The sequence below is a fragment of the Octopus bimaculoides genome, chromosome 2, assembly GCF_046866305.1.
Source record: "Octopus bimaculoides isolate indiv1 chromosome 2, ASM4686630v1, whole genome shotgun sequence".
Lineage (NCBI taxonomy): Eukaryota > Metazoa > Mollusca > Cephalopoda > Octopoda > Octopodidae > Octopus > Octopus bimaculoides.
In genome coordinates, this window is record NC_142929.1 from 156,728,578 (window position 1) to 156,754,776 (window position 26,199).

Consider the following 26,199-nt stretch of genomic DNA (forward strand, 5'->3'; position numbering starts at 1 on the left):
TACACACACAAAATAGCATTATTTTAGTCACATATATATAGTCAAGTGGTTCCAAAATTGGCCGCGCAGTCGTTAAACAGCATGTTCGACCTCACTGGCAGGTATTTCGATTTTTACTATAGCCTCGGATAGATGTAAACTTTGTAAGTGTAACTGTAATTCAAAAGACTAGCTTCATCAGAGGTTATGTTATGCTGGTTTAGCCTAAGAATTACATTATGTCTATGCACAATTGTGGAATACTCAGCGACTTGCATGTTAGTTTAATGAGTTGGAAGTTAATATGACCGAATAACTGAATGTTCATCGTCGAAACCAACAGAAGATGGATCATCCTCATCACGTATCAGGAATATAAATAATTTGGTGGGGAAGTTCGTTGATTGCATTAGCCCTGTGCATAACTCTGACTTAAATTGTTGACTGCGGGAAATTGAATGTCAAAGTCAATCCTAATAGGTTTGAACGTACAACTCGACGCAAATGATGTGTCTACATAACGCGAGGTATTCTGCTAACGGATGTAGTTAAAAATCTATTTCTGACGTTCTAGACTAAGTTTTCTTCTATGAAATTTTGGTGCTGTAAACGAGGAAAAAGGAGAAAAATTACTCGAAGATAGCCATGCAATGGAAAAATGCTATCAGAGGTTTCGGAATGAAATCATGGTGGATGGACATGAAATTATTGCAGTTGAACAACCCAGACCAAATCTATCAGAGGAAATCATATTCCCAATACTTCAAAAATGAATTCGAATAATGTATATTCTTCAATTAAATGCTTATCAAATGAATCTTTGAGGTTAAAATTAATTATATATGAATTAATCAAGTGTACGCTTTGTTTTTTTTTGCTTCAATGAGCAACTAAATTTTAACACAATTTATTTTATCCAAGTGGTTTCACCCAATAGATCACTGATCTAAGATTGTATATACGAAGCAGACACGATAGTTTAGCATTTCCTTACAAAACTAAGTGTTCCCGGAAGATCAGTAAAGCTCGACGAGGACGTCCTTCAAATCTTGGTGGAACAAAATCCCATCGTAACGGTTGAGGAATTAGTAGAGAAGCTTGGATTTGGTCATTCAACCATTCATCGATACTTGCATTCCATCGGAAAAGTCAGCAAATTAGGTCAATCGGTTCCTCACAAACTTTCCGAGTCTAATCGCGCGCAGGGAGTGAATATGTGCTCTTCTTTGCTGTTACGTCTCACGAATGAACCTTTTTTTGGACCGAATAGTGATGGTGACAAGAAATGGGTTCTCTATAAAAACGTCAATCGCCGAAGACAGTGGGTAGGGAAGGAGAAACACCGGTACCCTAGGCTAAAGAAGGTCTTCATGCACGTAAGGTGTTGTTATCTGTTTGGTGTGATATAAAAGGTTTAGTCCACTTTGAACTTTTAAACCCAAACAAAACGGTAGCAAAGGAGATCTACTGCGAGCAGCTTGAGCGGCTTAAGTCAGCGCTAGAAGGAAGACGACCATCTTTGGTTTCAAGACGGAAGGGGTTCTTCCATCAGAATAATGTTCGGCCACATACAGCGAGGATGACATTCCAAAGGCTGGTGTGATGCCCCACCCACCATATTCACCGGACATTGCACCATCTGATTATCATTTATTCCACAGTCTTCAAAATCATTTGGACGATAAAAATATGAATTCTGTAGACAAGATCAGAGCAGAACTGGAGGAGTATTTTTCGTCACGGACAAGTGAATTTTGAAAGAGGGGCAAGTGTACCAGATAGATGGAAGAGCATTGTAGAAAATGAAGGAGAGTATATTTTAGATTTAAAAAAGAACTTTGTTTATCTTAATTTCGATAAATAAAAGAAGTATAAAATGACTGCATTATTTATGGGATAACCCAATAAATTATCTTGTGATAGACATAGAAATCTACGTAATCCGTACTCTAGCAAACTATCACCGGTCTAATTTGTAAATCCAAAGTTGAATGACCAAGTAAAATTAGTGTACCGTTAGGGATTGCGCAGATTTCTACATCTATCACAGGTCCATTTAGTTGGACAAGTTTGTTTTCTTCACAGAGAACTTATAAAGTATTCGCCTAGATATTTAATCTCCTTTTCGTTTGTTGTTTAATTACACATACAAATTTCGGCGTATCACTCTTATAATGGATGTTATACACTGAGCTGGGATAAAATGAATAAATATCCATTACCTTTGTGTTTCTGATATAGGTGTGTGTGTGTGTGTGTGTGTGTGTGTGTGTGTGTGTGTGTGTGTGTCTGTCTGTGTCTGTGTCTGTGTCTCTGTGTGTGCGCGCACGCGTGTGTGCAAATACATATATTAGTTATTGATTGGTAGAATCGTTAGAGGATCGATATTAAGCTATCACCCATTACATTCTAAGTTCAAACAACTTTACAGTTCATTCCTCTCGGATCGATAAAATATAACAACAGTCAGGAACTGGGGTTCGACCCTAATCAACTATTCCTTCTCGAAAAAAATTGGTCGCGTTGTGCTAACGTTAGACAAATAGTACAAATATATCGCTTAATCTTACGTCATCGCTGATTGGATAATGGTGTTGATCTTGTCTTTATGAATTCTAGCGTAATGTTCTTAATTCTAGGCCATGATCAACTGTTGTTTCCTTTAAACATAATTCATACATAGGACTACACCATCTAATGCGTTCCCCCTTATATTTCTAGACGATAACGTTCGAAATTAAATAGATTTAACTGATATTCCTGCCAGGTTCAGTGACCGTACATAAGTTCCTTCGTTGATTCAGGACACTAACTTGCCGTTGTCGTTGTTGTTGTTTTCATCATAGTCATCGTTGTAACCGCCCGCGTAGAAACTTCCTCACTGGCACGGGACTCCAACTACATATTAGTTAATATTTTACAAGGGAGAGAACTCCCAAACACTTTCAAGTTGCGTCTCCTAGTGTGCCTTTTGTTGGTGGGGAGAGCTTTTTTTTTTTCCGGAATGCAATGGAATACAATTATAAAAGCAAACTTTTTTAGGAAAAAGAATTTTTAAAAAAACGTAATTAAAAAAAAAATTATAAGAAAGCAGTCAAAATTATGTGGTTAGGAAGTCCGCTTCAGAACAAAGTAACCTGAAAAAAGAAAAAGAAAAACGTCTGAAAAAAGAGATTGTTACGGCCTTTGATCTTCGGTCTCGTAATTTTTATACGCAGGCAAGTGAAGACTACATTACTCGACGGGTCTTCTTCTACGCAGAAGAACAATAGTTCTTAAACGGGCGTTAGCACCCTCTTGTGTGTTAACATAGAGTAGCCCCCTCTTGTGTATTAACATAGAATCGGCAAATGTTTAAGGTTGATATATGGAGTGTTGCATGTTAAGAGAAGTAGTGATTTTTTTTCGCAGCAGTAAAACACTTAGACTAGGCACCATACTTATATTTTATACACATGACGATATGAACATGACCATTGTGTTACCAGTGAGTAGAAATATACCTGATGATGAGCTAAGGTCCAAAAGGATTTCATTATACAAGTCACCACCTTTTTGGTAATTACCACCATAATTTAAAATGAGAGCATTGTGCAAATATATGACAGGAGGCACATGCTGCAAGCTGCAAACTGCGTCCGTAGCTCAATATGCGTTCACGTGAATTGTAGGTGGTACAATGTGGCAATAAATAGGTATGTGTGAAATATCTAGTCACTCCTTGGAAAAATAAATTATATATATGGTATGTATGTTTGTTCCTATCTACCTATATATGTGGTGTGTGTGGGAGGGGGGGGGCGTGTGTGTGCGTATGTATATACGTGTATGTTGTGTGTGTGTGTATGTACGTATGTATATACATACATACATACATATATATATATATATATATATATATATATATATATATATATATGCACATATGTATATACTTATATATATGCACATATATATGCATATATATATATACATATATATTTATATATATATATATATACATACATACATACATATATATACATATATATATATATATATATATATATATATATATATATATATATATATAGGGGTGGACCCTATATATATATATATATCAGTTCTCCATTCAGTTCGCTGTTAAGAATGTGGTGACTATGTACAAGAAAAACTAAAACAAATTCATCTTATTTGTTTCGTTTTGTTTTTTTGTTTTTTGTTTTTTTTAATTTTTTAATTTTTTTGTTTCTTCGTTTTGTTTCCTTAGTGTTTCTTTGGTAAAGATGAAAGTAATGCTGTTGCTGATGTCTTAATCTAGGATTTCCATTCACTATCAGTTTGTTATTCAGCTAAATACTACCATGAAGCTCCTCAGATTAACTACTGGAGAAGCTTTATAAGTGTTTCCAATTCGTCATTATCCACGTCATCGTCATAATCTACACCTATACTATTATTCATTCTCAACATTATTATTTTCCTCTGAAATAATACTTACTCACTGCTACAGCTATCATCAGCATCATCATAATCATCATCATCATCTTCATCATCATTATCATTACCACAACCACCAACATCATTGTCATCATCATCATCATCATAATAGTTAACATTGACACTCATTTGTACATGTATATGTGTATAGTGCTTGTGTGTGATGGTGGAGGGGAGTGTGAGTGTGTGTGTCTGTGTACGTGTGTGTGCGTGTATGTATGTATGTGTGCGCGCGCGCGTGTCTGCGTTTGTGTGTGTATGCTTGCGCATGTCACTGCGCGTGCGCATGCGTGTGTCTGTGTGCGTGTAAACGCACGTGAATTTAAATATGCTTTAGCCAGTCATATATGGACACATTCCATATCTAAGTAAATAGTATGCTAAGTTAGCAATGGGAAAACTAATTTGGATAAATCTCTCTCACACGCACACACACACACACACACACACACACACACATGTAAACAAACGCACAAACATGCACACATATACTTTCACGCACACATGCACAGACACAGACACACACACAACTACACACATACCTACAAACAAACACACACGCATGCACACAGATGCAGACATACACACTCACGCACACATGCACAGACACACATACACACATGCAAACACGCAATACACACACATACAGGCACACGCACATACAGACTTATATATGTGTATGTGTGTGCGTGTGTGAGTTTGTGTCTAAATGATTCTGCGTCTATGCATATATGCTTGTTTATGTATGTGTGTGTGTGCGCGCATGCGTGTGTGTGTATGTGTTTGTTTGTTGTTCAGATGTACAAAAAAAAAACAACAGAAGAAAAAGACAGATAAGCGTCAGCTGAAAGAAGGTGTGTTAGTTTGACTCCCAGGAAAAAAAAGAAATGTGGAGAGAAAACGGAGAGAGAAAAAGAACATATCAGACATTTTTGCCTGGCACGTTTTTGTTTCTGTCCGTTTTTTTCCCCTCATTCGTTGTTCTCCAGCAGTCTCTTTGTTCTGTTTTTTTTTTTATATACATTTTGTACATTTTGAACCATATATATATTGTAAGCTCACGTGATCACCCCTGTTTGATCCTACCAAACTGAACTTCCTCCTCCCTTAGCTCCTCATCTCGCCTACCTTCTACTCGAACTCTACCATCATGGATGTTACTGCACACTGTTTTTGGCATGTATCATGATAGATCGCTAACCACTACACACATTTTTTTTCTCTCTTTGTTTCTTTTTGTGTTCCTTTCTGTGGAAGAGCGTAGGCTCGAAACGTTAAAGATTTTTTGACTTCCCGAGCGTTATACTAATACATCTGTTTGTTTTCTACACCACCTGTCTTCGTCTGTTGTTTTTTTTTTGTGAATTCTCCCTATATATATATATATATATATATATATATATATATATATATATATATAAATTAAAAACGTAAAAATAAAAACAGAACACAAAGGATTCCGCTGTACATGTGTTTCAAGCTTTATAGACGTTGCATCATTATATTGGTATATAATTGATAGACAGGATGGTACAAAGCTAGCTTCAGCCGCAAGTATATTCTTTCCTTGTGTTCTGTTTTTATTTTTACGTTTTTAATTTATTCTTTCACCCCGGCCACGATCTGGCATACACAGGTGCTTACAATTATCAAGTATTACCTCTAAGATTTTTATATATATATATATATATATATATATATATATATATATATATATATATATATATATATAAATATATATACACGTGTATAAGGGATGACCACTAGGTGGACATCCAATATGCTAGAAAGAGGTCATCAACGACCCAACCACAAAGAAAAATAATGTTCTCCTGGGTCGTTGATGACCTCTTTCCACCTAGTGGTCATCCCTTATACACGTGTAATACAATTTTTTCTGAATTTTCAGATATTTTAATATGCTAGGCCACTTGGTTTTAAATTGAATTAATATTCAATTTATCACCCTATATATATATATATATATATATATATATATATATATATATATATATAGAGAGAGAGAGAGAGAGAGAGAGATATATATAGATATATAGATATGTATGTATGTATGTAGATATGTATGTATGTATGTATGTATGTGCATTTATATATATCGATACAGATTAGATTACATGCTTTTCGAAGGCTGAATTGCCGTTAGAACTGAAGAAATACTGGGTAAATTATCCTTACAAAGCAGAAACATTTGTCAACAACCCATATCCTTTGAAGACTCCGGCTGAGTGCTTTACTGTTAAGTTAAACTGCCCGTTGACAAATTCATCCACGAAATTAAACGCTAAGTAGTTAAATGTACAATGTACTATGACTCCATGACTGGTTGTTGACAATTTTTCCCACTTTGTTAGGATAATTTAACCAGTAGTTCTGCTGTCCTAACGGCAATTCTGCGTTCGAAAAAAAAAAATCATCTAATTTGTATCATTCTATACACATCTCGACGCTTATAAATACAAGGAAGTGAAATGGCTGAATATACCACACTACACATTGTTTATATTCATACACGTATATATATATATATATATATATATATATATATATATATATATATATATATATATATACGTGAGTGTGTGTATCATAGCACTTAAAGTTTCTTGGACAGTTGGACACGTCCACCTCGACAAATGTTCTAAGACAGAGAATAGAGATGGAAATTACAACTGACTTCAAGATATTTAGGCTTCTATCGGTCAGTTCAGGTCACAAGGCTGTAATTCCATCAAAGCGATATTAGTCGTCCACACGTTATGACAACTATTGCTAATGTTCTTCACAATAATGACTAATCAACTGACTGGTGCGTAGAATTCGCCTTCCCCACAAAGTGTTATACCATATACAAGGAAGTGAAGTGGCTGAATATACCACACTACACATTGGTGTGAAAACGTCACCAACATCCAATCCGCAGCTTGTAAACCTAAAAGTACAAACATAACTGATATTACAATGATAGGATAACAGCTAGGTGACCAAAACTGAGTACAAATGACTAAATATATCTTAAAGCCATTTTGAACTTCTATCGAGTTCCCGTTAGGGGCCTGCGAATCTTGAGGTTGCACGGAACCGAATCAAACTGTTTTAAATAATGTGTGTGTGTGTGTGTGTGTGTGTGTGTGTGTGTGTGTGTGTGTGTGCGTGCGTGCGTACGTGCGTGCATGCGTGCGTGCGTGTGCGTGTGTGTGTGTGTGTGTGTGTGTGTGTGTGTGTGTGTGTGTATGTGTTTCTGCATGAATGTATGTGTGCATGCATCTTTATATATTGCCAGCTGTGCGACATACAAGAGGTATACACACTTTTAGAAGGCATGAGAATGTGGAATTAACTGAGATAAAATTTCTTTAGAAGCTTGTGTTAAAAACGATATGAGACTCATTTCCCCCCACTGCTCAAAATATTCTCCCTAAGCTTTGTACATGTCATCATTAAGAATATAAAGTGACTATTTAGAGCAACTTTTAAATAGTCTATATAAACATGTCCTATTTCCTTGTAACAAAAACCTGACGCAACAGAATCGCTGCCTAAATTTTCAGTGTTTAGTTTAGATAAGCGTGTATTATAACTTAACACCTAAACAGTATCTAATTTATGACATAAACGTACTTTGTATCTCACATGCAAACATGCGTACATACACACACATATACACACACATATGCATGCATACACACACACACGCACGCACGCACACAAACACGTTATATACATTATATATAGAAGAGCATGAATATTAAAGAAAAGTATACGGTGTAATTCTAAAAAGTTTAAATGTTTGTTCCGATGCTACCAGTTTATGAACAATTATTTCTTCGTAGGCAATAGATATCAGCTTTCTAATGAAAATAACGTTAAGTTGAACTACACTTGTACCAATAAACTTCCATTCTTCCATATCCAGTACTAACAAAATAAAGTTTCCCCTTATGATCACGCACAACTCTACTCTGTGTACTTTCAGCTATCTTAATATCTGCCTGCTGAACAGCATGTGCCTTTTTATATCATAAGTTTATTTAGCTAAAGTCCCTCTTGCAATTAATAATATGGAAAGATTCTTATAAATGTTTTTATTCAGCCATTCAGAAAGATACCTCTCTACTTCTCTCTCCAAATATATTTGGATTTTAAAGAATGATATTATTAACATTTACAGAATCAATTGTTTCATTGCAGATCATGCATTCATTTGCATTAGTAGTTCCTAAAGTGTAATATTTGTTTCCAGGAAATATACAGCATTCTCTTACAGCCTTTTGCAATTTTGAATATACGAAATAGTAGTAGTAGTAGTAGTAGTAGTAGTAGTAGTAGTAGTAGTAGTAGTAGTAGTAGTAGCAGCAGCAGATGTTGTTGTTGTTGTTGTTGTTATTGTTGTTGCTGTTGTTGTTGCATTGATAGCCGGCAGAGTTGTTAACGCACCGGACAAAATGCTTAGCAATATTTTTTCCGATTCTTTACATTTTCATTTCAAATCCCGCTGAGACTAACTTCCCCTTTCGGGGGTAGATGAAATAAAGAACCAGTCAAGTATAAGGATTGATGTAACCAACTTGCCTCCTTCCCTCAAAATTACTGGGCTTGTGCCAAATTTAGAATTATCATACGCATTTATATGTATGTATATATATATATATATATATATATATATATATATATATATATATATATATATATATATATATATATACATACAAACATACACATACATATACATACATAAATATGCATATATATGTGTGTGTGTGTGTGTGTGTGTGTGTGTGTGTGTGTGTGTGTGTGTGTGTGTGTGTGTGTGTGTGTGCGGTAAAATTTCCACTTATTTCCTTTATTTTTCTAAGATTTTCATTGCGTCTGCAACCTTTTCAATAGTATATGCGTCAACACACGAACTCACATAAAGAATCTTACAAACCAAATCCCAAAACGATATATATATATATATATATATATATATATATTTATATATATATATATATATATATAAACCACATACATACAACTTGAGAAGAAGGGGTTCTTCATGAAGAAAAAGAAAAAGCTGTGTCTCCATATGGAAGTAGTGCTTTTCACTGAAACTAGTCAAAAGTGAAATAGAGAATATTTTAAATATAACAGAATACGCGATGGCGAAGAAATTTCGACATGGTCGTTTGAGTCTCGAGAAATAATTGTCAAATTACTTCGAAATCGCAACAATCAGCTTTATAAAAGGAAGGATACATTGAACAATGTAATCCAAGATACGAAAAAAGATTTGATTGCCACGGCTGGAATGTCTTTGATCATAATTCTACCCAATGAGATCGAACCTTGGGCTGAACAACAGCAGCCAAGGGAAAACAAGCATGAAGAACAATAGCAACAATAAATACAGCTTGTAACAAAGAACGTTGTCGTCTTATGGTTCATCATAATTTTATTTTACTTGGAATTAAATATTTCTTCTTCTTCTTCAATGCAATAGAAAATAAATATCATTCTTCTAAATAACTGATATTTTTGTCTCAAACCACACAACGTAAATCAATACGAAAGAAGCAAAATGTTAATCATGTTCGTCTTGATTACAAAAGTTATCTCCCTTCAACTAAAGTATGATCGAAAAGAACAGTGAGCGGCTTGAAATAGCAGCCAAACTCTCATTTAAATCTCATCCAAATTACTTAAACGAAGAAAGCCACCAGATGATACACATCTATAGACTGGCTGGAATGCTCTTGATAGCATCTGATCATAGTTTACTCAGTCAAAGATACAACTAAGGAACAACAACAATGAATCCAGTTATTTTATTATCTGTGCTGAACTATTTCTGTAAGGACGTTTTAGTCGATCCTGTATTTATTGTATCTTCTTATCGAGGCAAAGTCAGCTTCAAGTTCAAGATAGACAGTCATTTTTGATAATTTATTGATGAATATGATCAATATAAAACATATACACACAAAGATCGACAAATACCTCACACGAAAATCAAGCTAGCTCTGCATATACACACTCACGCATACACGAGCACACGCAGGGAGAGAGAGAGAGAGAGAGAGAGAGAGAGAGAGAGAGAGAGAGAGAGAGAGAGAGAGAAATATTTAATATTTTGGACTAATGGATATATGTCGATTAGTGTGTTGAAGTTTGGGCTACCTGCTGTCATCCGCAGTCGGGGTATATTTCCGTTGGATCTACTTCATGAACTCTGCTTTGTTAGTTGAAATAATAATAATAATAATTTCTTAAGTAATGAGAAGATGGATTTGGTATCAGGGCTGTAGAGCCGAAAAAAAAAAAACTCCGACTCCGATTCCGATAATTAAGTGATTGTGGTCTACATGTCTCATAAAGCATATGGATATGCTTGTACTTTGTGTAAGCCTATAGTTTATAACTGGTTTATATTAAAGAATAAAGACATTGTGAGTCGGAATCAGAGTCGGCATAGTTTTACCGACTCCGACTCCAGCTAACCCATAATTATTTCCGACTCCGACTCCACAGCCCTGTTTGGTATTAATTTTTATCTTGTACAACGGTCGTTTCGGCCCGTCCTGCTACTGTCTCTTATGGATGGGACTCCATTCAATATGTTGTGTTACATCACTTTTGCAGTTTGTGTCACATCAAGTACATCTATGCATAAAGTTGCATCTTGCTAAAGATCCTGAGTTTTGGCTGTCATGTTGTTATATGCCCGCCTGGTTAGGGACTGAAACATTGCTACAATTTTCAATTATTATTAACTTTCTTCAATAAGAGTTGCAAACACTCGTAAATATAGACAAATAATTAGAGTTTTTTCTTTTGTGTTTTTTCATCAACAAATATTTGTCTATATTTACAAGAGTTTGCAACTCATATTATAGAAAGATAGTAGTAATTGAAAGTCGCTGTGTGGTAAGTAGCTTGCTTACTAACCACATGGTTCCGAGTTCAGTCCCACTGCGTTGCACCTTGGGCAAGTGTCTTCTACTATAGCCCCGGGCCGACCAAAGCCTTGTGAGTGGATTTGGTAGACGGAAACTGAAAGAAGCCCGTCGTATATATGTATATATACATATATGTGTGTGTCTGTTATATTATTATCATTATTATTATTATTATTATTATTATTATTATTATTATTATTATTATTGAGTGAGAGAGCAGTGCATGCCATCAAAGCGACACTGGGGTAAAATATACGAAACCCATTATACCCATCATGACTACCCATCTGATAAGGGTACACCAGGCACATGCATCACAACCATATGTGCACGACATGGTGATCTCATATCAAGATAAACAGCGCATGACCTCGCAGGTGGGGGCCCAGTTAGAATTTTCTTCAGGTCGAGTAGCCCATCCCGCTCAAAAGGTCCTTGAATAAGGTTTGTTTAAGGATGTTGAGCAAAACACCCATGTTTCCAAAGGTGAATTATTCAAACCCCAAAGAATTCCTCTCAACACATGGCTATGATGCTCCCCCACTACTTCTGCTCGTGATCAGAGATGCACATATCGTCAGCCACTAAGGGACAGGCTCAACTGGTTAAGGTCAAACAACTGACAAGCAAATCTGTGGTATTGAGCAGAATATTTGCTGTAGCCCATCTTTTATACCAAGACAAAACAATGTACATGATAACACTTCCAATCAATTAAGATCAGAAGCCATGAGAGCCACTGTCTGGTAATGCATCCGGGCACTTATTATTATAATTATTATTATTATTGTTATTATTATTATTATTATTATTATTATTATATATATATATATATATACACACACACACACACACACACACACACACACACACACACACACACGCACACACGCAGATCTATGTTTGTGATTCATAACCGGCGTTGGTTTGTTTACGGCACAGTAACGTAGCGGCTCGGCAAAAAGTGACCGATACAATAAGTACCAAACCTCAAAAAATAAGCCCTGGAGTCGATTTGCTCGACTAAATCCGTCAAAACGGTGCCCCAGCATGGCCGTAGTCCAATGACTGAAACTGGTAAAAAATAAAAGATAATTTATACTGTTCATAATGTTCTTGATCTGATATACAGGGTGGGCCAACAGTAGGTATACACCTTAAAATTTTTTTCATTTACATTTATTTATTGCAATTATATTTATTAGCACAGTTTAATTTCGTAAATGCTCAAAATTTTAAATTAACTTTTTTTTTTTTTTTTTTGCAGGTACCGTGAATAATGGCAAATAATTTGAGTCTCGGTATGGATAGCTCCTGAGATGCGGGGCATGTGGACTTTTTGGGGTTATTCACAAACGTTTGGATTATTCACAAACTCTCATCTCATTTTCTTCCCTCATTGATGTCCTAGGACGTCCAGATTTCGGTGCATTAACCACTAAACCCGTTTTTTTTTTTGTTTTTTTGTTTTTTTTTTATTTATCTCTTAACGATAAATTGTCAGTCGTGTTGATGGAGAAGGGTCAAATAATTCTCTCCTTGCTGTGCGCACCTGCTCGGCATTTTCAGTTTTCCACTACTGCTTTAGAATACACTTCTTTTGTTCTTGACTCAAATTATTCTTGCCATTATTCACGGTACCAGTAAAAAAAATAAATAGGTTAATTTTTTAAATGTATACCTACTTTTGGCCCAACCTGTATATGACAGTTACCCTCCGATATTCGAGCAGGAATACGGAACTGTATTATATCCAATTGAGTTATCTCCCTTAATCTTAACTGATTTACTTTCTGTATCTTACAATCTTGATAAAATAAGGCTAGCTACTCAATCGCTGTAATCCACTTACTTCAGTTTCCGCCTACTAAATCCGCTCACAAAATTTTTGTCGACCCTAGGCAACAGTAGAAAACACTTACTAATGTGCCACGTAATGAGATTGAACTTGGAACCATGTAGTTGGGAAATAAAATTCTTACCACACAGCCATATAGATATAGATATATATATATATATATATATATATATATATATATATATATATATATATATATATATATATATATATATATATATATATATATATATATATATATATATATATATATATATATATATATATATATATATATAAAGAGAGAGAGAGAGAGAGAGAGAGAGAGAGAGAGAGAGAGAGAGAGAGAGAGAGAGAGAGAGATTTCGTTAAACACCGACTTTCATTGGGATTTGGGTCGACCATTTTCCTATATTTATATCGAATGTTTGTTATTCCTTACCTACTAAGCGCATCAGTTTGAGGGAGTAACAATATAGTCATTCGTCTCTCCAGATTTAGCGCCCAAATCCCTCGTAAATCACACCTGTCGCCTTTTAAAATGAAGAACTCAGCAGACACTTTAGTCCCACGTACTAATGAAAAACTAACGCGTTGATCTTGGACGTAGCATCGATTATCGGACTACTCAAACAGCTTTAGCCTCGGTATAAACAAAACAAAAAAACAGCCTCAAATTGTAATGGAGGATACATTAGACAGCATTGTCTTTTAAAATGAGTTGATTTTCATGACTTAAAAGTACCTTGAAGAAAGGAAGAACACATTGAATAAAGAGACAGGATGCTCGGTACTCGAGTACAGTTGGTCATAGGTCGTTTCGTTTCATCAGAGCTGATATGGTGATTTGGATGGGTTTTGTTTCAATATCAAAAGAAAAAGTAACATCCAAATACTTCAAGCTAAGTGATCCATCGATCTGCTAGAAGGGGCAAGCAAAGATCCTTCAAATCACACTCAACCATCAAAAACAAGGATAAATCTGGATACCATAAATCTTCGATATATTATGCCTGAAAACGAAAGACAACGAAATCATAGTAGGAAGCTTTCGCTCATTGATCTGCTTGAACAGCCATTTTGGTCCAAATATCAAAACGTACAATAGTGACGACAACAACAGCAGCAATAACAACAATAACAACAAAAGTTTTAGTTATTTATTTATTTAGTTATGTATTTATTTAGTGTATTTCTCTGTTCATATCCTGTTGTATATCATACTCTTATCACTATTAATATTTTGTGAGTATTGTGTGAACGCGCATGCGTGTGTGAGTGTGTGTGTGAGCGTGTGCGTTGTGTGTGTGTGTGTGTGTGTGTGTGTGTGTGCGTGTGTGTGTGTCAGTATTTTAGTGTAGGTACGTGAAAATCTTCGATGGGGAGGAAAATTTATTCATGCACGCGCATGTATATGTGCGTGAGTGTGTATATGCATATGCTCTTGTATGGGCAGTTGAATTTATAAACATACATACGAGTGTATATACGTATGTGTGTGTGTGTGTGTGTGTGTGTGTGTGTGTGTGTGTGTTGTTTATGTATGTCTGTATGAGCATGCTTGAGTGTATTCGACCGGGTACATATGCTTGCATTTATTTAGGAACAAAGGCTTGTGTGTGTATGTCTTCGTGCGCATGTGTGTATATATATATATATATATATGTTTATCCACGTGTTTATGTGCAGAGGTGGAGGGTGATGATGATGAAGACGTCGATAGTCGCGATCTTAGCGCTGTTGGTGAAGGTGCTGACGATGGTAATGGCGGTGGCGGTGATGGTGGTGGTAGTGATGGTGACGCTCCAAGTAGAGTTTGTTATTTTCGGGGGGGGGGGGTTCACATCAGAAAGTTGCTTTTTTTTTTTTTTTTTTTTTTTCTCCTATAATGTTGTCAAGACAATTGTTTCTACATTGCCTTACATAGGAAAAAAAAAACAATCACACGTCTTCCGTTAAAAGTATGTTAATTAGAGATTGGCAATTGTTGGAGGGAAAGAAATTAATGAGATTCATGCATTTTCCCAATGTAAGGGAACCGAAATGATAATAACCGGAGATCGAATCGGAACCAATGAGAACGTTCTCCCTTCGATTTGTGATAATATCTACAGATTGATACTTTGTCAGATTCATGATGATTATCAAAATTGTTATTACTAGTTATTAATATATATATATATATATATATATATATATATACAGACGCATATGTGCATGTGTATATATATATTCTGCCTGCAGTTAGGAAGATGGAGGTATATATTATAAATTCACCAAGACTAAAATCAAAATGCGTCCCGATACACATATCGATTTACGTAACAGCGAGAATAATGTACCATATTGGAAATGGTGTTGTTACAAATGTATAAAGTTCCAAATACATGCAAATAACTTATACACAGAAAATATATTATATGAATATACATATATACATACATACATGTGTGTGTGTGTGTGTGTGTGTGTGTGTGTGCGTGTGTATGTTTGTATGTACGTATGTATATATGCACGTATGTATTATAACGTCTTTTGTATTTTACGCGAAAAAAACAATACCCTTGTTCTTTACATCTATACAGGTATGTATGTACATGTATACATACGTGTGACTATATATATATATAATGGGTAATAAAACGGGTGGTTTACACATGGTAGCCATATATATATATATATATATATATATATATATATATATATATATCAAACACTTTTATTCTGGGTCTTTTACGACATCAAGTCTTGCAACAGATGCCAGGTTTCTTCGTTGGCTCATTTCTCATTTCAAACAAACGCATTCCAACAGAACGAACTTCTAAATCTTCGTTTGTGCGTAATAACCTGCAATGATGTAAATGGAAAATATATATAGAGTGTTAAGTTACAAACGTATCTGAAGTGTACATTATCCCTCATATATATTATATAAACGTACCTCTATACAAACCCAAATTATGACTGGCGTAAAGTAGAATAAATTTTGGGATGAATACAAAATGAATACTTCAATTCAGTATTGCAACTGATATTTATATTTAGGTTGATTTCTAAGACTAATAGTATCGTAGCATATAGTTCAGTTTATATCAAGAGTTACACTAATGCTAGAACAGGGCGCCACTGCATAGTGCCAAGGACTCCAAATTTGCTATCAAGATATAAGAAAGATATTGCAACAGCCAGGACTTTAGGGGACCACGGCTCTTTAATATCCTCCTGAAGGACCTGAGAGACTTTCATGGGGTGGATGTACGTGTTTTCAAAACGAAACTGGACCTCTTACTGTCAAGTGTCCCAGATGAACCAACTTCACAGTAGGAAGTGCAGATGAGGGCAGCGGCATCAAACTCCCTCATGCACCAAATGTCAATTTCTAAAAAGAATTAGTGAAGTAAAATTATGTAGCAACACCAAATGACGGTGCCCCAGCATGGCCACAGCTCATGAGCTGAAACTAGATCAAATCAAATCAAATCAAATTATATATATATATATATATATATATACTCAATCTCAATATATATTTAGCTTGATTTTATTGGTCCTATTCTAACGCCACTTCCTTTATACTTTATAATACGTCATTTCCTACTACCATTTCATCTGCTTATTTTTATCCCTTTATCTTTTTCCCCTCGATAATATTTTCCATTCGATATAATTCCGGTGAGGTACTGTATAGAAAGAACTCTCAGATATACATATCTTTCTATTTATCACCAAAATACTAATCCTTCTTTATATTCATATGTATACTGATCGTTCTTCATGTTTATGCCAACACATCCATACACCAGCTACCTCTATTGATACTACATTTCTTTCGTGAATATCCATCTAGTATTTATACGCTCATTGATAACTTTTGTTCATACATTCACCCCTAATCTAGTCGAATATATTAATTTGCTGCCGTCAGTTATATACAATACGCTACATAGAATATCACTAAGGAAAACAGTATATACTTGATGGTTGCCACAGTATTAACCAGTGACAGCTGCATGTGTATTAGTTGCGGACAGTTATTGAGTAGTAGATCTGAAGTGGTGCAATAAGATCGAAATGTGTCCTGAATTTTCAATATACATTTCGATAGTAAAACTTATTCTCCACTTTCGTATCTCCATTAAATTTTAAATCAATTTTGAATCCGGAGTTGCTTCCCTTGCTTATTCGAACCAATTTAATCATTTAGTTACCAATTTTCTCCTCATTATAGAAGTAATTTTAGTTCATCAAAATTGCTTGATTCCGTACATTATTTAAACCAAGAGGTTCTTAACTTATATTTTCTTCGCGTAGAAGACGTCACTGGTTAATTCTCCCTTGCCTTCCCAATAATTTTTTTTTTTTTTGACTGAAAACAGTCACATAAATTTATATCTAAGAACGGTTATATGCAGCATGAAGAGTTAACAAGAGACTGCTATAAACAATATAGACTGTGGACTAGGACAGCTAGACATGAACTTAATTCTATAGTTTTTGAGAGCCGTAATGGAGTTTTGTCTATTTGATAACATAGCACAGATTAAATGCGTTTTGACGTTTATGCTTTTCTCAAAGCCATATGGAAGAGTAAAGGAAATGTAACGCTACAGTTTGTAAGTGATAACAGATTTTGGGAAGAGAGAAGAAATCTGGTTTGTGGACAATCTGAATTCCACATGGATTTTCACATATGAAATGAAGTGAAAGGATTCAAATATGAACTGAAATCTCATCATACCCACGTCTTCTCAAAATCACCAACTATCATCAAGCGATCGGTGAAGGATGTATTTTATAATCGAAAATGTACGTCAAGGGAGGGAACTTTATATAATTATATAAATGTAGGGGAGATCATATATTTTTCTTATTAGAGACGATAGGAGAAAATTAAAGCAAAAAACCAAAGGTAATGTATTATAATACCTGAACATAAATTAGAAAATAGATAAAATAAAAATAAATACAATAGTAAGCACTATAAATAAACAATAAAAAATGAATTAATTAATATAACCTCGAGTGGTAAACAAATATAGAAATTACTGGATGAGGAACCTCAACGTTGCTGTTTAGCCCTCAGCAATTGCTCAATAGGTAGACCTGTGGTGAAAGTAATTTCACCTGTGGTCATTTGTCTTAATTTCAGGTAACCTATCTAGAATGTGTCTTCCTATTACTCAATGTGTCTTCCTATTTTTAAAGACAATGTCGTATGATTTACGGCAAGTATGGCTGCTAAATCCCGTAGGTCTTGAGATAACGGCAAAGCTCCCATTTATCTTGTGGTTGTTCGACCCGCTAGAAACAGCAGGAAAAGTCTGTCTGAAATTCTACTAAGAAGAAGGTATAAATAAAAAGTCCTGGCTACCCATAATAAGAAAAGATATGTAGTACAGTATTAACCATTAGGTTGACCTATTATTGTTGGCACTCCGTCACTTACGACGTCGAGGGTTCCAGTTGATCCAATCAACGGAACAGCCTGCTCGTGAAATTAACGTGCAAGTGGCTGAGCACTCCACAGACACGTGTACTCTTAACGTAGTTCTCGGGGATATTCAGCGTGACACGGTGTGACAAGGCTGACCCTTTGAATTACAGGTACAACAGAAACAGGAAGTGAGAGTGAGAGAAAGTTGTGGTGAAAGAGTACAGCAGGGTTCGCCACCATCCCCTGTCGGAGCCTCGTGGAGCTCTTAGGTGTTTTCGTTCAATAAACACTCACAACGTCCGGTTTGGGAATCGAAACCGCGATCCTATGACTGCGAGTCCGCTGCCCTAACCACTGGGCCATTGCGCCTCCACTGGTTGACGTATAACTAAACAACAACGAGAACATCAACGTTTACAGCTTCCTAAGTACACCGCTCTGTACACACTAGAAACACAACATAGAGGAAATAATACCTTGTTAACTCTAATACTGCTTCGTTAATATTGTTTCCATCCTTGGCACTTGTTTCAATAAAAAGACCTTCAAATGTCTGGAAAAAGAACAGAAATATATAATATATCAATGTACTTTATGTGATAGACATTACTTGGAGCATATCTTTATTGATACGTATTTGTGTGTGTGTGTGTGTGTGCTCCTCCGTCATACAACGGTCCAAACTCAGCAGCCGTTCGATCAGCTGTTAAGCCGGTTAGTGATATTGATAACCCTTCTGTTATTAGTACATTACTTCCTCAGATACCACAGACTTCTTTAAGTGTGAGGCAATAACGAGTAAAGTATCTTGGTTCTACTAATTTATTATGATAATGATAACCTCTGTCTCTAACCCCACCTCCATTACATCAAGCTCATCCGTCATTCACCACAAATAAATGAAATGAACAATTTTCGGGATTAACATTTTCATGTTTACATTTTGTATGTAATGTTAATGAATTTTCTAAAATATATGCTTATATAGTCTTATTATATCTGTAGTATTTTCTGTAATTTTGTTACTTTCATGTTCAGCTTAAGCGCATATATTTCCAATACCGTTTGCGAATACAATATTAACCCCTGTAATCGGGAACAGTTGGATCTTTTTTAAAACGGGGGCCACATTTTTCATTAATGTTTTACGTAGTGTTTTTTGGTACCGAAAGACTTTCAAACTTCGTATACTTATCTATTTTGTGTTATAGAACAGAAAAATATTTTTGTATTCGAATTTATTTCATGTAAAAAATTGTCTTATTTCGATAATTTCAACCAATCACTGACAAGTATTCAGTTGTTTACATTTACTCCTTTGGCTGATTAAGCCATAGCTTCGTTTTATTTGCTTTTTTCATTTTAAATTTGCTTTTTTCATTTTCTTTTTTTTTCTTCGTTTTATTTGCTTTTTTCTTTTTAAATTTGCTGTTTTACCCTAACCCTAACCCTAGCCCTAACCCTATCACCGATAGAATTGTTTCAGAATCGTTTGTTTATGTAGTCGGCACTTAATGTATATCGGCTGAATGGACGTCAGTGATTGGTTGAAATTACAGAAATACGACAACTTTAACATGGAATAACTTAGGGATTTCTTTTTTTTTTTAAGAAGACTAAGAGAAAAAGATGTTTTATATGACACATTCTACCAGTGTTCCAAGTTTCAAAGTGTTTCGTTAATGAAAAATGTGGCCCCCGTTTTAAAAAAGATCCGAACAGTTGCTTAATCTGAAGAGTAAGGGCAACACTTAGGACCTTTTGGAAGGTTTCCTAACATTTAATACACATAATTACACATGTAGGGAAAAAGTAAGTACGCCTTCCAAATCGTATATAGAACAATATTATCTAGTTTGAGGCGGTGAGCTGGCAGAAACGTTAGCACGCCGGGTGAAATGCTTAGCAGTATTTCGTCTGTCTTTACGTTCTGAGTTCAAATTCCGCCGAGGTCGACTTAGCCTTTCATCCTTTCGGGGTCGATAAATTAAGTACCAGTTATACACTGGGGTTGATTTAATCGGCTGGCATCTTTCCAAAAGTTTTGGGCTTTGTGCCTAGAGTAGAAAAGAATATTATCCAGTTGGGTCCCATAGCATCAGAATAGGCTGTGAGTTGATCGAAAATATTGGCTAGATTTTCCATGCAGAAGGAGCGATCAAGTTGAAGCCCCCTCGTTTACTCATGAATATCTATAATGTGAATATATTGTATATTTTTATGCTGTGTGCTGTTGGTATGTGGATATTAATGTGTTTGTATACGAGTTATATGTGTGTGGGTAATATTCTGTATAAACTCATAAATACCCTTGCTAATCTCTGGCCATCTTCAAACTTTACGGTTCGTCGATCGTGTGCCTCCATTTCAGCTCTCAAATCTGTTTTGTTGGCACACAACATGATAGGAAGACGTTTCTGGGCACCATTCTGCAACAAAAATATATAACAAGAATGATAAATCACTATATATATATATATATATATGTATATATAAAGATGCTATTTCGAAAATCGAGAGTAAAACAGAATTGAAGTCTAATATGACGTGTCACTTACTTCAATCGTTTGCAACCAATCACGGACGTTTATAAATGACCGTTCGTAAGTACAATCGTACAAAAGTAATACACCGTCAGCTCGCCGGAAGTATGATTTGGCAATACTGCGGAACCTAAAACATTGAGAATAGAAAATGTTTCACAAAAGTATAAAACCGTATCTTCATTGCTGTCTTCATCATTTGTAAATATTAATTCAAAATTTTGACACAAGGCTAGCAGTTTCGGGGAAGGGGATAAGTCGACCCCAGTGTTCAACTGGCATTTATTCTATCGACCTCGAAAGGATAAAAAGGCAAAATCGACCTCGGCGGAATTTGAACTTAGAACGTTAAGACGAGCGAAATGCTCCTAAGCATTTTACCTGGCGTGTAAACACTTCTGTCAACTCACCGCCCTATCATTTGTAAATATTAAACCTTCTCCGACGGAAAATATTCATGTATTTCCCGGACTTCTCTTAATCCTTGAACCCGGAAATCTCATTGCTTCTTTGATCCAATTATCACAAAACGTTTCATCGTATTTCCAGTAAATATATTCCAAGCATATTCAATTAATTTTTGTGATATTCTTGTGACATCCGAACTTCACAGATATCCAGAAACGGTAAAAACTGTTTCATAGTTCATCCATCTTCCAATATTTATTTATTAGTAATATGTATAGATTGCATGCAGAAGGATAAGGGTACGTAGAAATGCTTGCTAGTACCATATGTGTAGGGGTATGTATATGCGGCTTAGCATTGAATGAATTCGTGGATATTCGAAAACAAAAGTATGGAAGTTATCATATTTGACTCTTTGAACTCATAGGGCCAGTTAATCAGTTTCGACAACATATAATATGCACCCGAGATCTCAACATTCACTCTGAACAGGACAAGTCTGTCGTAAGGTTATTCGTTTACAGCTGAGAGGACTGAAGCAACAGAAAATGGTGTGCTTTGCTCAAGAACCCAACTCACCGCCCAATCTAAATATCGAAACCACGAGCCTGCAACGTAACTACAACACCCTAAGTACTGGGCCACGAGGACAATAGAGTTAATATATGACATACGGAGTTCGAATTATGCACACACAAACGAAGCGGTCTAATATTAGTGTAAATTTTTGGCATTAGGTTTCTATACATTTTTAATGTACCAAATCCACGGATTATTTTCTATCTTTGTGCAAAACCATCAATTTAAAGGCGACGAAAATTAAATTTTGAGGTATTTCATAGTTTTTAATAAGAAAAAGTATTGACTCTGAAAGTTGAGAGATTTAACTTGCAACTGTGATTTGAAACTTAGTTGCAGAATTCTGTTCAACAGTAACTTCAAAGTTCTTTTCCAAGCTAAAGGTTCCCAAAAAGCCGGTTTTCCAAGATTCTGTGGCGCATATATTTCCCCGCTGGACGGGACGCCAGTCCGTCGCAGGATTACTCATTTTTTCCAGCTGAGTATAACTGAATCAAGAGGAAATTAAGTGTTTTACTCACGAACACAACGCATCGCCCGATTCAGGAATCGAAAATACAATCTTACGATCATGACCCAACCACTGAGCCACCCGCCTCCACCAAGAGTAACTTACCTTTTAATTTAAAATGTTCTCTGATATAAACTAATCTAAGGACATTTACAATCGATATTGAAACTGTAAACGTTGGTTGAAAGTAAGAGTATTTTATTGATATTATGGAAATTATGTTATAAAGACGAGAAGTAGCATACCTTTCTTGGCCCGCTGTGTCCCATAATTGCAATGCTATTGTGTGACCATCTACACAAAGGGTCTTTGTTTGAAAGTCAACTCCTGATCAAAAAACATTTCAAAAGTTATGTTTTGTACTTTTCAGAAGCTGTACTCATAAAACACAATAAAGAGAGAAGGAAAATAAACTAAAGCGATGACTATAAATCACCAGTTAAGCAATAGAGGTATGTTAAATATTGCACTGAATAAAGGACTGTGTGTGTGTGTGTGTGTGTGTGTGTGTGTGTGTGTGTGTGTACACGTATTTGGGTATGGATGTAGACAGTTATGTGTGCGTGTATATGTACGTATACAACTAAAGTTGCTACAGAAGAAATCAATACAGGCCGAAAAAAAAAACCCATTTCTGAATACGTACATCAGTAGACGATATGTGTGCCAGCCTACTTTTTCAGCAAAAGATCAATGTGTGTGCGTGCGTGCGTGTGAGCGTGGTTGATAGAACTTAGAAATTTTTCAGAACAGTGATGGCAAGGATAGAGGATAAAATAAAGAAAATAGCCCTGAGGAAATATCAGTCTTTATGTAAAGAATAGCCTGTAGTATTTGTGGAGAACACTTTGTAATGCTTGTAGATGGATAGGTTATGTTCAGTGAGATAGTGAGTACAATCTGGAGATGGGTTGTTTGAAACGCTTAAGTAGGGGTAGCATATAACATTTATCGATGGGTAGTTTTGTAATGTTTGTAGAGGGTAGTTGAAGTGGAGTGGTCTGTAATGTTTGAAAAGGTGTGATTTATAATATTTGAAGAGGGATAGTTTGTAATGTTTATAGAGGAGTAACTTGTAATGTTTGTAGAAGGGTAGCTTGTCATGTTTATTAAGGATTAACTAAAATGTGTATATAGGTACCTTGTAATGTCTGGGGAAGAGTATTCTAAATATTTCTATTTGTATAAGATAATTTATAAGGGTTCTTAGAGCGTAGTATTAAATGTTTCTAAAAGGGTAACTTGTATCTTTCTAGAGAAGTAGCTTGTAATGGAAGGCGGTTCTTTTTTTTCCTGAAAATCGTGTTTCTAAATACATTTCTTATCTATACTTGACATATATTTTTCCTGTTGCTTTCTTAATAGATTGCTTAACTACTAAAGTTATAAAGATGGCGTTTTACTGCCTGGGAATATACAGCTGTTACGTTAAAATCGATACTTGTTGTGTTTTTGCTATTACTCTTGGCAATGTAAACAGTTTCACAGTTGTCGTTGGTATAAGTGACGGTGACGTAATGGTGATGTAGTTGTTGTTTTCAATGCTCAACTTATTTTATAGACTGGCTGATGTAATAGGTAGAATGTCCACCTTTTTTTTATTTTACACTTAACATTCGACCTACTTTACATAATCTCTGTTGGAATTTTTTCAAGCTTTCCCCGAAACATTGCCCTAGACTTATTGATAAATGGTGCAAGAAATAAAATTTATTTTGAGAAATCACTTAAACTAATGATATTGACTTCTAAAATAGGTATGAGGTCATACATCTGGGGAGAGAGAAATGTCAATTATATCAACACCAGTATTTGACGGCTTATTTTATGTACTCAGCAGGAAGAAAGACAAATTTGAACTCAGGAGGATTTGTGTTCAGAACGAACGCAGGCAAAACTAAACACAGAAAGACATATTTCCTCGGTCTAACGATTTAACCAATCTGTCCGCCTCCATTTAAGTTATATTAATATCTGAAAGGCCTTCGTGGTAAAATATGCAGCACCAATTGTATTCATTCGTTGATTATTTTTGAGCCTCTGTAATGAGAAACGAGGTTCTTAGGATCGGGCTTATATTGCTAAGCTTATCTCGCTTGACAGACGACACCCGAAGCCTATCACACTGACACGTTGGGTGGAATGGTATTTCAGTCGCATCAATAAGCATGTTTGTGGATCCTGCGCTAAAGCAGGATAGATACAAGGACAGAAAGAAAAAAATTATTTATCAAATATTTATATTTGAAAAATACATATTGGATTAACGTTTTGCTTTTTTCTCTCCTTTAAAATAATAACGAAAATAAAATCAATGTTACAATGAAAACAAATATTGTTTTACGTTTGTAACAGCAGAGTAAAATCTATTTCGCTGATATTTTAATGACGTCACTTGAAACATGAGATTGATAGATGTGTGGGATGCTGCAAAAGGGAAAAGGTAAGGGGAGAGAGAGAGGGGAGGGGGAGAGAGAGAGAAAGAGGGAGAAAGAGAAGTAGAGAGAGGGGGAAGGAGAGAGAGAAAGAACGAGGGAGGGGAGAGAGAGAAAGAGCGAGGGAGGGAGAGAGAGAGAAAGAGAGAGAGAGAAAGAGAGAGGGAGGGAGAGAGAGAGAAAGAGAGAGGGACAGAGAGAGAGAGAGAGGACAGACGGGTAGACAGATAGGCAGGCAGACAGACTGTGTGCGTCTGTGCGCGCGATAGATTGTATGTCTTGTCTGAAATTTTGTCAAGGCTAAGTCAGAGATGGAAGGATAACGCTCCCAACTTTTCTTGCTAAGCTTCTAAGATTAGAAAAAAACCGGAGCAAGAGGCCAACATGCACATTCCGAATGTGAGGATTACACTAAAGGTTTCCACGGATCTAGTAGTGGTATTATTAAACCTGGTAATAGATTAGATATACCACCGAGAACAGATACATTCTATCTTATAGTCTTCCGTACAACCCACCGACCCAATTTCGCTCACAAAGCTTAGGTTGATGTAAAGTTAAGGAGGAAATCACACACCCAATGTGCTGCTCATCTGGTCAAACCCAGAAGGTCATGAATGCAAAGCGAGCTTCTTAGCTAGATGACTATGCATACAGCCTCTATCATAAGGACCTCTTAGTTACTCGCACAAATTCTCCATTCGTATTTCATTTCTTAGATAGAATGTTCTTGTCAAACCATTCCATTGCAACGGGACGCGGAGCCCGTTCTCTTCAATTGATTCTGCCTCAATTTTCAATCATGTTTTCCGCTCTCTTCCTTCGGTACATTAAGAATGTTCTTACAAGTACACGTAACAACACACATTAGTATAAACGAGGCTACTATTTACTCTTCTTTAACTTTCCAAATAATGACATTATCCTTAAGCAATTTAAACATCTCAGGCAGCTGTTTCTTGCTTCCTTGTATGCAGACCTCAGAAACGTATTCCCATACGGACGTGATAGAGTAGTTTCTTTTAATAACGTCAAGTC

The 26,199-nt window shown here is 35.7% G+C and overlaps 1 protein-coding gene across 5 annotated transcripts in view; it reads right to left on the minus strand.

Moving 5' to 3' along the window:
- Positions 1 to 14,401: 14,401 nt before the first annotated feature.
- The window catches only part of LOC106878233 (ras and EF-hand domain-containing protein), a 104,089-nt gene continuing 92,291 nt past the window's right edge, over positions 14,402 to 26,199 (minus strand). For all 5 annotated transcript variants that reach the window (XM_089347973.1, XM_089347975.1, XM_089347977.1 and 2 more), the window contains exons 14-18: positions 22,972 to 23,053; positions 21,244 to 21,358; positions 20,995 to 21,114; positions 19,162 to 19,238; positions 14,402 to 16,098 (exon numbers count right to left, since the gene is read on the minus strand). In XM_089347973.1, the coding sequence (XP_089204099.1) occupies positions 15,993 to 16,098; positions 19,162 to 19,238; positions 20,995 to 21,114; positions 21,244 to 21,358; positions 22,972 to 23,053 (500 nt within the window). In that variant the 3' untranslated portion in view covers positions 14,402 to 15,992. The remainder of the gene's footprint in view (positions 16,099 to 19,161; positions 19,239 to 20,994; positions 21,115 to 21,243; positions 21,359 to 22,971; positions 23,054 to 26,199) is intronic.